This window comes from Sturnira hondurensis, unplaced genomic scaffold (assembly GCF_014824575.4).
Source record: "Sturnira hondurensis isolate 20B ecotype Veracruz unplaced genomic scaffold, ASM1482457v3 Scaffold0000880, whole genome shotgun sequence".
NCBI classification, from domain to species: domain Eukaryota; kingdom Metazoa; phylum Chordata; class Mammalia; order Chiroptera; family Phyllostomidae; genus Sturnira; species Sturnira hondurensis.
In genome coordinates, this window is record NW_028073511.1 from 937,906 (window position 1) to 954,478 (window position 16,573).

General features: G+C 38.2%; 1 protein-coding gene across 3 annotated transcripts in view; it reads right to left on the reverse strand.

The window, feature by feature from the left end:
- The window catches only part of KIF6 (kinesin family member 6), a 427,352-nt gene that overhangs the window by 304,529 nt on the left and 106,250 nt on the right, over positions 1-16,573 (reverse strand). For 2 of the 3 annotated variants that reach the window (XR_005067343.1, XM_037052020.1), the window contains exon 6: positions 1,077-1,206. The exons of the other annotated variant lie outside the window; for it this stretch is intronic. Coding sequence is in view for 1 of the 2 variants with exons in the window: in XM_037052020.1 (XP_036907915.1) it covers positions 1,077-1,206 (130 nt within the window). In the remaining variant the exon portion in view is untranslated. The remainder of the gene's footprint in view (positions 1-1,076; positions 1,207-16,573) is intronic. 3 annotated transcript variants of the gene reach the window in all.

Below are 16,573 nucleotides of genomic sequence, written 5' to 3' on the forward strand. Positions count from 1 at the left end.
AAGTAAGGGCCCAACACAAAAACAGATATCAGCACTGTATTTTCAGTATCTGAATCTGGTTTCCATTTACCTATCTTGTATCTGAGGTGCTGTGTCCCACTGAGTGGAAATGGGGCAGGAAAAAAGGTCAGTTGATAGACTTCCTCAGAATGCTCATCCTCCCAGCTTATTATCCTCACCCACCACTTGTTATCAGACGCAGACAATCTGGGAGCATGGTCTACAAAGGAAGCTGCCAGGGCTAACAGTGAGCTGCATATTTGGGGAACTATTCCCACGCTCCCGCAGCCACCCTTCCGCTCTGTTCCCATCACTGCAGCGTCACTGGATGAGAGCTTCCTGACCCTCCATCTCCAGTCAGTAACAGGTTGAGGTTAGGGTCCCCTGACCAATTGGGGTCAATCCTAGCTCCTGCCTTGGGTTCCCAGATGAAATACAGGTGCCTACTCTGATCCAGGCACCTAGCTTTGAATGGCAGATGGACAACAAATAGTACAAGTATGTCCCAAATACTGCACTGAAACATCCTCCTATCACACACAGCAGCAGTTGTTGCCAGATCTGCCAACAACAGCCGCTATGCACAGAGCAAGCGCTTCCTGTACTCCAGGCAGTGCTCCCCATGCCTTCTAAATAATAATGCACTGAATACATGAAATTATATGGGTATGTAAACAAATAATGGATAATCAAGAGATTATCCATTATAATGGATTATCCATTATAATGGATAATCTGAGATTTGGAAGAATGATTCTGTAGTTTTAAATTTCAAAAATTATGCAAAAATTCCTATAATCAAGATACTTAATGAGTTCTCATTCACTAACTGCAAACCAATTTGTGTGAAATTGAAAACTAGAAATTTGTTTCCCAGATTTTAGAGTAGATTTTAGTTTCTGCCCATTAACTAGCTGGTTGACCTTGGGAAACAAGGTCTCTTTACTTCTCTGGATCTAGATTTCTAATATGTAACATGAGATTTAGGCAGGATCATTGCTAAGGTGGTTGCTGTCCCCCAAATTCTATTATATCTTATAATACATGAAAACAGCTTGCAGAGAAAAGTTGACTACCTCTGCAATCATTCTGTTGGTATCTCCTAAGAAAAGCAGATTCAGAGCTTCTTCCTCTGTGGTTGCCTGATGAAGAGACAAGTTTTTCAAGTGAATGTTCTGATTGGGGTCCTCCAATATTGTCACTTTCCTGAGGAAATGAAAACAAAAACAAAAACAGGGTACTTGGAGAATGAAAATAACTTGTCTTTTTTATGTTTATTTTTTTAAAACGGTACAGTATGATGTCTTGAACTTATAAAATCAAGTAACACACAAGAGAGCAGACATTGCTTGACTAGCATCACACACTGACGTCACCTTGACAATGAATCAGAGAGTTTTGGGGCTGCGAACTGCATCACAAGCTCCTGATTTAAAGCCATCTGCCTTAGCAATCATCAGATCACTAAATCATCTTAAAATGCACATTACTAACTAATTAAAAATGCAAATAGATAACCTTCTACCTACTTGGCCATATTGTCTTCTCTGTGTCATAATTCAATTTCTTGAATGGGTAATGCACTAATTTTTTTTGGCTACTTTTCTGCTTTTGTTCAATTTCATATCAATTTCAATTTAACCTGACATTTGAAATTGGTTAGCTTATCAATTTAAACATGATGAAAAGCAAAGAATCTGCCACTCCCCTAGGTGTCATTACTTGTCTACTTTTCTTATTAACATGAGTAAAAAAGTTCTCAAGAATTCTTATAAAAGTTTTAGTTGTCATTATTATTTTTATGTCCATCACGTATGTTTCTTGATCCTTTTTTAAATAGTATTCCTTTTCCTTCCATCACAACCTTACACTTAGAGCCTTGGAGCTGGAATTGTATGTTCATCCATTACAACTGCCTTAATGGGCAACCTGGTACCAATGCCATTTCCTCCCAGGTGAATCCTAACCCTGTTCCTGGAGCTGGCTTGCCCATACTCTCCTTAAAGTCCTTTTAGCACTTTTTCCAACTGAACACAACTTGGCCAAACTCCTCATACTGTGCTTCAAAGGCCTACAGATTCAAGCAACAAAGTTACTAGAGAGAGTTCCTGTTTGCCTCCTGAGTTTGGCCTTCCTGACTTTCTTAAGTATTGTTAGGAGAAGTAAATCTTATAATTTAAAAGTATTGCTAAATCACCTTTAAGTGGAACATAATTAACAAAAGAAAAAAGCAAACAAAATATAACCAGAGTCATTGAAATTAAGAACAATCTAACAACAGCCGGAGAGGTGGGGAGAGGGGACAGTGGGGAGAAGGGTTTTCAGGAACTACTATAAAGGACACATGGACAAAACCAAGGGGGAGGGTGGGAGCAAGGGAGGGGGCTGGGGGGGAGGGGTGGGGAGAAAATACAGAGAACTGTAATGGAACAACAATAAAATAATTTAAATATAAAAACCAAACGAAAAATATCTCCAGGTATCTGCACTTGCTTAACACACTTAAAATTGATGATGATAATAACAAACATTGGCATCATCTAGCAGTATGTCTCTAGAGTACAGTTTGCAAATAAACAAACACTTGTCACTTACCTATTAATAAGAACACACCTAGTATACCTTAAAAACAATATTTTGCCAATACCATAATTTTTCTCATCCCTTTTGTAAGGAAGTTATCTGGACTTTCTTATGCAATTTGAGGACACTTAAAATACAAATCACAGGAAGAAAATGTAGCTCTACCAGCACATCTGTGACCAACATGTCACTAATAATGTATTCCTTTGCCAAGTTTTAGACTCCTTTTTGTCTCCTTCAACAATACCAACTAAGATGGAAAAGGATCTCTTTCCTTAATGAACACAAGTGTATTTTATTTATTTTTCAACAAGACTCATAAGTAAGCTTATTAAAAATGCTAAAGAGTTCAAAAATGCTTGGAAAACATGAAGGCATTTTAAACTGAAATGGACGAATTGTGCTCTATTTTTAGGAACCTCCTTTATTCCTTAAACTTTATTTCACCCTGATCCTTCTGAAGTACTCAAGAAGATGTGGCTAAATTTAACCTCTAAGGACACAGAAGTTAGAAACCTTCCTAAATCCAGTTTCTGGGGCCTAAAGACGCAGAGGGTCAGTAATATTGGAAGGAAGACAAGAGGTATGAAATCAGTGATGAGACAGTACCCCTAAAGTGTGAAGAGAGTTCTGCCTTTTTTAACATGAAGATAAACAGAATTCCTCAACTCTGAGGCAAAGTCACCTCTGATACATGTGGTAAAACCAAGACAGGTACAATACTATCCTGTGCAACTTCTGAAAAGGGCGAGGTAGACAGCAGGAAACAATTCAAGAGGGGGATGCTCACACTCATTGGGCACATGCCAGACACCTGCAAGTGTCTCATTTAATCCAGGTGTTCTCACCTTGGCTGCACAGAGAAACAACCTGAGGAACTTAAATAAAACAAGACACACTGGGGCCAGGTCCCATCCTGAGAGATTCTCCTTTGATTGGCCTGAGGTGTGGTACGGATATTAGAATTTGTAAAAAGATCCAGGTGATCCTCATGTGCAGCCGAGGTTGAGAGCCACTGGTTTCATCTCTCATAACTCCTCAAGGTACATGTATGGGGAGGAGGTTTCTGGTTTCTTCATCTATACTTTCTACCCAGCTCCACCTCATGCCCAAAGGGTAAAGTTACTTATCTTCTTGGTTGTCGATGAAGTCACTCTTGGGCCATATCTAACAGCCAAGGTCACATTTTAACTGCCTGTCCTGCATGGATAGTTCCTTTCCTACCTCCCTGATCATGCAGCTGATGGACCAACTAAGCCACCCATTAACCACAACAATAACTAAAGTTCAACTGCAGATTATGGGTCTACCTAAACTTCCACATGGTTTATACCATTGCTGAGTCAGTCTAAGTGACAGTAAGCACACATCATGGGTATATCTCTCACCACTACTTTACTGACATAGAAAACAAGCAACTATGGAATTTTAAGAGTGTTTGCTTATTAGACAACCTAAATGGACTTAGGATTATATTTATATAGAATAATTAGGAGCATAAGGTAGAAAGTGTTTGTGAAATGTCATCAGTGGCATTTGGCTAAGCTACTCTTTCCTTCTAACTCGTTCAGAGTCTTTGATCTCTAATGTGGCTACTTCAGAACTATTATACTTCTACATTCACTTCCAGGTGCTTGTCCAGCTTTGTCACTGTGATCAAAAAAAATTTGCACATGACCCCAGTTATCTCTTATAACTTATCACTATTCATTTCTCTGACTCTTCTGATACTATTTTTCCCTCACTGTTTTCTGATTTCTTGACCATGGAGGTTCTGAAAGTACATATAAAGGCAGGTTGGTGTGCAAATTAGTTTAGTTTCTCTCACGGCCATCTCCCTCCTTAGGGCTCATCTCTGGGCACACTATAAAAGGCTCCATTTCTGGCATCCACATGGATTCTTCTGCAGCACAAATTTCTCTCTCTAGTCAGGATCTCCCTCGCCAGCTCTTCTTAGATTCTCTCCTGATTTCTGCCCAATCGGTTGGACACAAGACTTTGAACTTTCCCTTATTTCCCTGCCTGCGGTCATTGAAAAATCCCTTTTCACTAAGGCTTGCAGCCAGTGTGTCAGCCCCACCCACTCTGGTGCCTTTGCTCAGAAAAACCCAACCTGAGTCATGCCCTGGGTACTACCTCTTGCCTAGGTAGGCTAAACCTGGGAGTGAGAATGTTTTAAACTGCTGCTGGCGGAATGCTTTTTCAAAGTTGGAGAAAATAAGAATGATTAGCAAAAGTTTCTGTTCAAGTTGCTTCTGTTCTCCACCCTTTCTTTTCCTCTCTCTCTCTCTCTCTCACACACACACAAATTGATAGCTATTTCCTGAATCCTTAGTTGCCACTTGATTCTGACTGTAATTTTCATGGGCTTGAAAGAGGGCTCTAATAGACTTTCTTAAATAAACATCCTAATTCCAAGATGGAAACCCCCAAACTATTTATTTGATTTTTTTGAAAGCTCCTGTGAATCATTTTTCCTACAAAATGTTTCTAAAATGTTTAGATTTCAAGCAAAAGTCACTGATAGCCTTAACTTGGACATCTAAGTGGAAAAGTTCTGCTAAGTATACTCGGTCTGCTTAATGATGGGGAAGAAGCAAGCTTTGTGTTTTCTCTGTAAACAGAGAATCTTTTCCATTTAGCTAAGTATTTGGAATGTGAAGGCTCTTTCTAACTGACTGGAAGACATATAAAAAGCTATTGCCAAGCTCTTGTCCTCAATAACGGAAGCCCGCCCTACCCATGCTCCACCTCCACAACACTCTGGCACCACCAATCTGCTGAATACGAACCTTCCAGGAGTTACTGCAATGAATCTGCTTCCTCATTTCCATGTTGTAGACAAATGCTGCCATGGCGATTTCTTTTTTTTCCTACTTGCAAATGCCCCATGTGATTGTGAGGCAATGTATTGCACACAATGGTACCATGTCCAAGGAGTGCAATTAATATGAGTTTATATATTTATTATGACAAATGTCCATCAGAGTAAAGTGTCTTCTAACAAAACCAGCATATCACAACAGATTTCCAACAAATGGCAGGGATGCCTTTTAATAATTCACATGAATCTGCCATACAGACTAGAGGTGGCCCTGTCTGGGTACCTTGACTTTGAGCGATAGCAACAGTAGTCAGGCCTCATGAAAATGTGAGGGGGGCCACCAGGCTCTTTTAAGCAGCTAGACATGTTTTACATGTTGTAAACAGTTTCACTATTCATATTTCAATGAAGAGCTTATTCTCTAGTTCAGTGGTTTTCAACCTCCTTTTGTGTGTCAGCCCAACATACCTTCTCAGAAGTTCTTGATAGGATTTGGGGAAAAGATGTACATTTTTAGGAGAAATAGGTAAGGGCAGCCTCCTTCCTGTATTTAAACAATTTCAAAGTCAGATTTTCTTTATATTGACTTTAAAAATATAAAAGATTTCCTCTGTTATAAATTACAAAGAGTTGAATCATATAATTTGAGAAAGTTTTATGAACCTACAATACATTTTCTAATGGTCTTAACCTAGACAGAATAAGCTAACGGTAATGGATATTTCTGCTATTTAACCGCTATTGAAATATTTTGAAAACTCTTTCTAGTAGCTTGAAATCATATTTTTCTTCATAATTTTATCTAACATTATATCTTTTTATGGATAATGAATATAATCGCACATGGCATTTTAGAAATTAAGTTATTTAATTTAACCTACTAAAAACACCAGGCTCCCTAGCAAATATTCCAGGAAAACTATACTCATTCTCTTCAATCTCTTTTAGATAGAAGCAAAAGTAACATTTTCTAACCCATTCTATAAAGCTAGCATTATCCTAATACCAAAATAGACAAAGACATTACAAGAAAACTACAGACCAATATTTCTCATGAACACAGATGCAAAAACCCTTAACAAAGCATTAGCAAATCCAATCCAATAATATATAAAAAGAATTATACACCATGACCAAGTGGAATTTACTCCAGGTATAAAAAGCTAGTTTAACATTAAAAAGTCTACTATATAATCAATCATATTCAGATACTAAAAAAGAAAAATTACATGGCCATATCAATTAATGCAGAATACTCATTTGACAAAATCTGATGCCCATTTATGATAAAAACTTTCAGTGACTAGGAATAAAGAGGAACATTCTCAACTTGATAAAGATTACTATAAGAACCTACAGCTAACGTTATACCAAATTTTGAGGTACTCAAAGCATTCCTACTAAAGTCAGATATAAGGCTGGGATGTCCTCTCTCACCACTGCCTTTCAACTGGAAGGTTTTACTGATACAATAATGCAAAAAAGGAAATTAAAGGTATATGAATTGGGAAGGAAGAAATAAAACTGTATTTACTGACAGATGACATAATCATTTATAAAGAAAATCCAAAAGATTTTTTTATAAAGCCCCTGAACTAGTAACTAATTAAGGCAGCATTATGAAATACGAGGTTAAAACACAAAAGACAATTGTTCTTCTATATACTAGCAATGACCCGGTGGTAACTGAAATTAAAAAACAAAATACCACTCACATTAGCATTCAATGAAATGAAATAATTAGGTATACATATAACAAAATAAGTACAAGATCTATATAAAGAAAACTACAAAACTCTGATGAAAGAAATCAAAGAAGAACTAAATAAATGAAGAGATATTCCACGTTTATGGATAGAAAAACTCAATATTGTCCATTTGTAAGTTCTTCCTAAGTTGATATATAGATTCAATGCAATCCCAATCAAAATCCCAGTAAGTTATTTTGTGGATATTGACAAAATAGTTCTAGAGTTTATATGGAGAGACAAAAGATGCAGAATAGCAAATAAACATTGAAGGAGAAAAAAACTGGAGCACTGACATTACTGACTTTGAGACTTACATATATCAGGGGACTTCCAGCCATGATGGAGTCATAGGTAGATGATCTTTGCTTCCTCATACAAAATAAAGAAGGACAATAACCAATTTAAAAACAAAACAATCAGAACTGCAAAAAAAATCAAGAACTGTCAGACTGTATGGAAGTCTGACAACCAAGAAGTTAAAGAAGAAACATTCATCCAGACTGGTAGGAGGGGTGGAGATGGGCAGCGAGGGGTAGAGAAGGGGTGGAGATGGGCAGAGAGGACATGCAGCAAGGTGGCAGCTTGTAGACTGGGCAGCTCACATATGCATGTAGATAAACCAGGAGGAACAACTGGGAAGAGAGACAGACCACATAACCAAGGATTCGGCGTGGGAAAGGAAAGCCTCAAAACCTCTGGCTACAAAAACATGTGGGGGTTGTGACAGTGGGAGAAACTCCCAGTCTCACAGGTGAGTCTGTTGGAGAGACCTACAAGGTCCTAGAATGTACACAAACCTACTACTCAGGAATCAGCACCAGAAGGGCCCCATTCACTTGTGGGTAGCAGGACAAGTGACTGAAAGCCAGCCTAGAGCCAAGCAAGCATTATTGTTCCCTCTCTGACCCCTCCCCCACAATGCAGTGAAGTGGGTTGCTCTGCCCTGGCAAATACCTAAGGCTCTGCCCCTTACAATGTAACAAGTGTGCCAAGACAAAGAAAAATGGCCCAAATGAAAGAACATACCAAAGCTCCAGAAAAAGAACTAACCGATAAGAAGAGAGACAACCCATCAGATGCAGAGTGCAGAGCACTGGTAATAAGGATGCTCACGAAAATGATCCAGTACAGATGCAAAACAGAGGAAGAAGTGAAGGCTACAAAATAAAGAAAATATACAGGGAACCACAGTGAAGGTAAGGAAACTGGGACTCAAACCAACAATTTGAAACAGAAGGAAGAAATAAACATTCACTGGAGCAGAATAAAGAAACAAGAATTCAAAGAAAATTAGGAGAGGCCTGGAAACCTCTTGGATAACTTTAAATGTTCCAACATCCAAATCAGAGGGGTGCCAGGAGAAGAAAAAGAGCAAGAAATCAAAAACTTATTTGAAAATATAATAAAGGAGAACCTTCCCAATGTAGCAAATGAAATAGACTTTCAGGAAGTCCAGGAAGCTCACAAAGTCCCAAAGAAGTTGGACCCAAGGAAGAACATACCAAGACACATCATAATTACATTACCCAAGATTAAAGAGAGAATCTTAAACGCAGCAAGAGAACAGGAGACAGTTACCTACAAGGAAGTTCTCATAAGACTAGCAGCTGATTTCTCAAAAGCAACCTTGTAGGCAAGAAGGGGCTGGAAAGAAGTATTTGCAGTCATAAAAGGCAAGGACCTACATCAAAGATTACTCTACCCAACAAAGCTTTCATTCAGAATGGAAGGGCAGATAAAGTGCTTCCCAGATAAGATCAAGTTAAGGTAGTTCATGATCACCAAACACTTATTTATATGAAATGTTAAAGGGACTTATCTAATAAAAAAAGATGACCAAAAATTTGAACAGTAAAATGACAGCAAACTCACAACTATCAACATCTGAACTTAAAAAAAAAAAAGTGTGGTTTGTTTAGAGAAATAGCAATGTGTGGTTGCCCCTCACACACCCCCCATCAAGGACCTGGCCTGCAACCCAGTCATGTGCCGACTGGGAATCGAACCAACCCTTTGCCTTGCAGGCCAGGACTCAATCCACTGAGCCACACCAGCCAGGACTCAAACTGTGTATTCTTCCAAATGACATCACAAGCCTAAATTACTCAAAACTCTTTATATAATCCTATAGTTTTCCTGTATATACTCAAAATTTGGAACAGATTGCAAAAAAAAAAGTAGTACCAGAATAAAGCAAACAATTTATAAAGCAATTACAAAGACAAGACAATAAGTCAAGTCCATACCAATACTTAATTTAAATTGTGTATTTCACCTTTTAATCTCAAAAAAAGAAATTGTATGCATTTGTTTGCATATAAAGCATGAGGAAATGAAATTGACTGAGGTGACAATGTTTTCCCATTATTAGTTAATCCAATGGAACTAAAAACTCTAAGTATCACAGATATACTTTTATATTCCAGAGGTATAAGTGAAAATACTGCAGCTACTTCTTCCAATTTTTACACACATCACATATAGGCAATGATTGGTAAAAACTAACACCCATGTTACACACAGAATATTTGTGGCCCCAAAATTCACAGGCTAAAGCCCTAATGGGTATTGGTATTTGGAGGCAGGACCTTTGGGAGGTGTTTAGGTTTTGATAAGGTGATGAGGATGGGGCTCTCGTAATGGGATCAGTGTCCTCATAAAAACACACAGAGAGAGAGATCAGAGCTCTTTTCTCTCAGCCATGTGAGGACACAGCAAAAAGTCAGCTACCGCACATTAGGAAAGGAGCTGCCTCCAAGAGCCAAGTCTGCCAGCAGCTTGAGTGTGCAGTTCCCAGTTCCCAGAACCTTGAGAAATATGTGTCTGCTGTTTACCCACCCAGTCCGTGGCATGTTATTATGGTAGTCAAGCAAACCTCCTGTCTACGACACTTCTGATACTGAGAAGGATTTCTTTTCATTGTCCATTCAGAGAAGGGGATCCCAACTTCTGCCTTGTTAATTATCCTAGTGGGACAGGTTTTGGGTAGGACTGTACTGTTTTCAGGCTGAAGGTACTATATTCCCTCTGCCATGGTCATTGGCAACATTCCATTTCTCTAGGAATAAGCATCCGGCCAATCCATGATGGACATAATACGTGACTTACCATCACTCGTCACCAGCCACTTGTTCAGATAACCCTGCACCCCAGCTTCCAAAGAGGTTGCATCTTAACTATGTTAGTAACTTACTTAGTTGAAGAAAAGACTGGAGTTGGTTTTAACTTTGAGATCTATAAGCCTGGAAATCTCTTCAAATGCTCAGTGGGGCCAGAAAAATAACACAAAGTGTAATGCAATAGGTAGGAGTAAAAACTAGAGGACATCCTCCATCTAAACTTTAGATTCTAAAGGTACTAACTTCAAAAATTTTAATCAGAAAATGTCTAGGCCAAACAAAGAAAGTTTAGAGCTGATGCATTCGGAGCGTAAGTCGAAAGGTGGGCTTGCAGGGTGTACAACCTGCGGCCAGTGGGCTGCATGCGGCCCAGGATGGCTACGGATGCGGCTCCACACAAAAGAGTAAATTTACTTACAACATGAGATTTTTTCGTTTGTGTTTCTGTTTGTGTATTTAATGTGTGACCCAAGACAACTCTTCTTCCACCAGTGTGGCCAAGAGAGGCCAAAAGGTTGGACATCCCTGTCCCTGAGACTAGAGGAAAGCAGGTGAGTGGGAATAGGGTGTGAGGCAGGAAGGTGAAGGAATTCATGTTTCACTGTTCCCACATGCTCTCTGAGCTAAGGATAAAATGGGTTTCAAAGAATATTAGGGCAGGTGATACTTGACTAAAGAGTCAGACATTTGATATAATTATCATGAGGAATGGAGAAAAGGGACTAAACACACGAAGGCCTTGTTCAGCAGGCTACGGTCCCAGCTGAGGATGGAGACCACACTATGGTAGAGTTTCTCTAGCTGTCTCTGAACTCCCAGGTTGAAATTAGTGTCCTCCCTCACTCTTCCTTTAGGGGATCCAGAGCATCTGACTGCTTATTGTGTAAGATTGAAATGATCAGTTTATGAGTCTCTTCTACTAGACTAGAGCCCTGTGAGGGCAGGAATGGGTACTCTCAGAGCCTGGCAGAGTGGCTGACACTCAACAGAGGGCTGAAATGGACTCAGAGCTCTGGCTCAAAGAAGAGGCTCCAGAGGAGTGAGGAAGCCCAGGAAACAACAGTCTGCTCAGAGCTCAGACAGAATGCCAGGACATAACACGGATCTTTCTGGCAAGAGCACCAGCATTCCACGTCCAATGTTTGATAGACTGAGGTTGATATCCTGGTCTATATTTTGGCAGACATGGACTCCTGGGGAAATACCACAAAATCAACAAGAACCTTATTTTAGTCATGTATAAAACATGGATTATGATACCTACTTCCTTAAATGAGCTAATGTATGTAAAGTCCCTAGCAAAAAGACTAGCATATGATAGATGCCCACCTCCCTCTTTGAGCGATTTTCCTAGTGTCTTCAAAAAGAACTTTCCCTGGGTGGATGAGGGAAGGGATTAAGGCAAACCACCAGAGACAGAATCACTTGGGAACCTCATTCAAACATATTTCATACTTGAATTTTCTGAAAGTGAAGGCCAGGAATCTACATTTTAACAACCATTCCAGGAAATTCTTATACAAAATTACATTTCAATTAACTGGATTATTAATTTTGCCCCTCCTTTTCACTCCCTCCCTCCCACTGCCAAATTCCCACACTGCTCTGGGGTCTCACTCATTCCCATTTACTCCAGTCCTACACACCACTGACTGATTTTTATTCCAAAAAGCAGTTCCAAGTATACTATGCCCTTGATAAGAATCTCCAAGGTCTACACCTTTACTGTCAAAACTTTGCATTCATCTTTTCAGTCTTACTGTTCTGAACTACTCCCATCCAGTCAAACAGGCCCCTTAACTGTCACAGAACAGGCTGTATGCTCCTCAATGTCCCCACTAGAGTTACCATGTGAATGCCACACCCCGTGCCCCAAGTCCCATGCCTCCCCTCAAGAGCTATTTCATATCATCTCTATGACTCTTATCCTGACCACATGACCTGATGTGATTTCTTTCTCCTTTAAGCACTTCTCATTCTTGGTGCCTCTCTTATGATGTTTTTCATATTTCACCTGATCTGTTTTGTATGAGTTTTACCTCCTCAGTGGGTTCAAGGAAAGCAAAGACTATGTTAGCAAACTCAGTGCCTAGCACTGTGTTGGGAGCAGACATTGGACCTCAGTAAAGGTTTAGTGAGTAAATGAGTGTTTCCACATGACCACTCTAAAACCATGAGGGCAAAGGCAATTACTTTTTTGGTAACTCCAGCATCACTTTTGCAGCATTTTATATAGATTAGGTATTAGAAATGTAGTGAATTAAATTTAAAATCTATCAACATTTTTTCCTTTGATGACAGACTGTTTTAAAAACACAAAACAGCCAAGATTCCAATACTAGCTACTGAAGTTTACCGACTTTTTTTAAAAACAATAATAACCATGACCAACTTTGGAAACTTAAATGGAATATGTGTCCCTATTTAGGAATACTAAAATTAAACCAAAGTAACTATTTTGCCTACAGTTGAGACCAGCAGTTACACTGTTTTACTTCATGAGGCATACTTAGATTCCAACTATATTCTTTTTATAGCATATGATGTAAAGAGCTTACAAAAACAGAAGTACTATTTTCACTTATATTACTAAATACAGAATAGGCTTAATACAAATAAGTGTGTATGTACATATATGTTCTATATAAATATACTGCCTGTTACATTTAATTAAACTGTTTATTTTGTGATAATTGTATATTCATGTGTGGCTGTAAGATATAAAATGTAGAGAGACCCCATGTATCCCAGTTTCTCTCAATGGTAACTCCTTGTAAAACTGTATTAAAAATATCACACCCAGGACAATGGCATTGATATAACCCAATGATTTATGAAGATATCTTGGTTTTGCTTGTACTTGTGTGTGTGTCTGTATTTCTGTCACAGTTTTGTGTATCCACAGCCATAGTCAAGATACACAACAGTCCATCACCACAAGGATCCCTCACTGGCTGCTATAGCCATTCCCACTTCCTTCCCTAATTCTTTCCACTACTAACCTTTTATCTATTTCTATAATTTTTCCTTTTAAAAATAGTACATAAATAATATTTCATTCAGCATAATTCCCTGAAGATTCACCCAAGTTGTTAAGTGTATCAATAATTTATTCCTTTGTGAGCCCTGGCTGGCATAGCTCTGTGGATTGAGCGCGGGCCTGCGAACCAGACGATCGCAGTTCAATTCCCAGTCAGGGCACATGCCTGGGTTGCAGGCCGGTTCCTTGCAGGCTAACTACCAGCAGGGGATGCAAAAAAGGCAACCATACATTGATGTTTCTCTCCCTCTCTCCTTCCCCTCTATAAATAAATAAATAAAATCTTAAAAAAAATTATTCCTTTGTTATTACTGTTTTATTAAGTAAAGGTTCATAGATTACATTAAGATTCCCTCTTTGCACTATAAATTCTCACAGATACAGAGTACAGATTCGTGGTTGCCAGAGGTGGCGGTGAGAGGAATGGGCTTACCACACTGGTTTGGTGGTGATGAACTCCTTTAATTTTTTTTTTGTCTGGAAAGTTCTTAACTTCTCCTTCAATTTTAAAAGATAGACTTGCTGGGTAAACTAGTCTTGGTCGTAGGTCCTTTCTCTTCTTCTTTATTTTCTCCCAGGTTCTTTAGTTTTTATTGTATTTTTTCCATTACCATTTAGTGTCCTCATACTCCCCTCCCCTCACAATCACCACACTGTTGTCCATGTCCCTGAGCCCTTTTCCCTTTTTGCTCAATCCCTCCATCCTCTAACCTCCCCCAGCTTTAGCTGTTACCCTGCTCTCTATGAGTCTGTTTCTGTTTTGCTTATTAGTTCAGTTTGTTCATTAGATTCCACATCTAAGTGAAATCATTGGTATTTTTATTTCTCTGACTGGCTTATTTCACTTAGTATAATGTTCTCCAGGCCCATCCATACTGTTGCAATTCTTCTTTTTTACGGCAGAGTAGTATTCCACTGTGTAAATGTCCTGTAGTTGTTTTATTCACTCATCTACTGATGGGCATTTGGGCCACTTGCCTGTCTTGGTGATTGTAAATAATGCTGCAATGAACATAGGGGTGCTTATGTTCTTTGGAATTAGTGTTTGGGGTTCCTTTGGCTATATTCCCAGAAGTGGGATCAGTGGGTCAAAAGGCAGATTCATTTTTAATTTTTGAGGTATCTCCATACTGCTTTCCACAGTGGCTACACCAATCTGCATTCCCCCAAAAGGGCATCCTCACCAGCACTTGGTGATTGTTGACCTATTGATTGCAGTCATTGACTGGTATGAGATGATACCTCATTGTGGTTTTAATTTGCATTTCTCTGGTGATGAGTGAAATTGAGCATGTTTTCATGTCTATTACCCATCTGTGTGTTCTCTTTGGAGAAGTATTATTCAGGTTCATTGCCCATTTTTTAATTGGGCTGTTTGGAGTTTTTGCAGTATTGAGTTTTGTAAGTTCTTTATAAATATTGGACATTAACCCCTTATCAGATATATTGGTGAATATAGTGTCCCATTCTATGGGTTGTCTTTTCATTTTGTTGATGCTTTTCTTTGTTGTGCAAAACCTTTTCACTTTTATGTAGTGCACTATGTTTATTTTTTCTTTTGATTCCCTTGCCTGGGGATATATATCCAATAAAATATTGCTATGATCAATGTCTGAGATTTTGCTGCCTGTTTTCTAATATGATTTTTATGGTTTTGGGTCTAATGTTTAAGTCTTTGGTCCATTTTGAATTTATTTATATGTGTGTTATAAGAAGGTGGTCTAGTTTCCTTTTCCAGTACAATTTTCCCAACATCATTTATTGAATAAACTATCTTTTGCCCAATATACATGCTTGCTTCCTCTATTGAATATTAATTATTGTGAAGGTGTGGGTTTCTTTCTGGGCTCCCTATTTTGTTCCATTGATCTATGTGCCTGTTTTTATGCCAATACCATGCCATTTTGATTATTATGGCCTTATAGTATAGTTTGGTAGTAGGTAGTGTGATTCCTCCAACTTTGTTCTTTCTCAAGATTACTGTTGCTATGCAAAGCCTTTTGTAGTCCCATGTACCTTTTTGAAATATTTGTTCTAGTTTTGTGAAATACATCATTGAAATCTTGATAAGAATTGCACTGAATCTATAGATTACTTTGAGTAGTATGGAGATTTTAATCATGTTTATTCTTTTAATCCATGACCACAGGTTGTGCTTCCACATATTTGTGTCTTTTTTTATTTGTCTTTTCAGTGTCTTATAATTTTCTGAGTATAGGTCTTTTGCGTGCTTCATTAGGCTTATTCCTAGGTATTTTATTCTTTTTGAAGCAATTGTGAATATGACTGTTTTCTTAATTTTCCTTTCCACAGGTTTATTATTGGCACATATAATGCAACTGATTTTTGGATATTAATTTTGTATCCTGCTCCTTTGTTGAATTCATTTGTCAGTTCTAGTAGTTTCTTGGTGGAATCCTCAGAGTTCTCTATGTATAGTATCATGCCATCTGCAAAAAAGAGACAGTTTTACTACTTCCCTTTCAATTTGGATGCCTTTCATTTCTTCTTGTCTGATTGCTGAGGTTAGGACTTTCAGTACCATGTTAAAAAGAGAGGTGAAAGCAGACATCCCTGTCTTGTTCCTGATCTTAAAAGGAATGCTTGTAGTATGTACCTGTTGAGTATGATGCTGGCAATGGGTTTGTCATATGTAGCATTTATTATGTTTAGGAATATTCCCTCTAGTCCCACTTTGTTGAGAGTTTTTATCATAAATGGGTGCTGGATTTTATATAATATGTTTTATGCATCTATTGATATGATCATGTGGTTTTTATCTTTCATTTTGTTTATGTGGTGAATCACATTTACTGATTTGAAAATGTTGCAACCTTGCATTCCTGGACAAAAAACCGACTTGACCTATCTCTAAAAAACAAGAAAAAGCTCAAATAAACAATATAACTTTACACTTAAAGGAACTTGAAAATTTATAACAAAAAAAAGAGCCCAAAGTGAGTAGAAGGAAGGAAAATAATATAGATCAGAGCAGAAATAAACAAAATAGAGTCCAAAAAACAATACAAAAGATCAATGAATCCAAGAGCTGGTTAACAAGATTGACAAACCTTTAAGCAGAGTCATCAAGAAAAAGAGAGGACCCAAATAAATAAAATCAGATATGAAAGAGGAGAAATAACAGCTAACACCAAAGAAATACAAAGGAGTGTAAGAAATATTATGAACAACTATATGCCAACAAACTGGACAACCTGGATGAAATACATAAATTTGTAGAAACATACAATCTAAA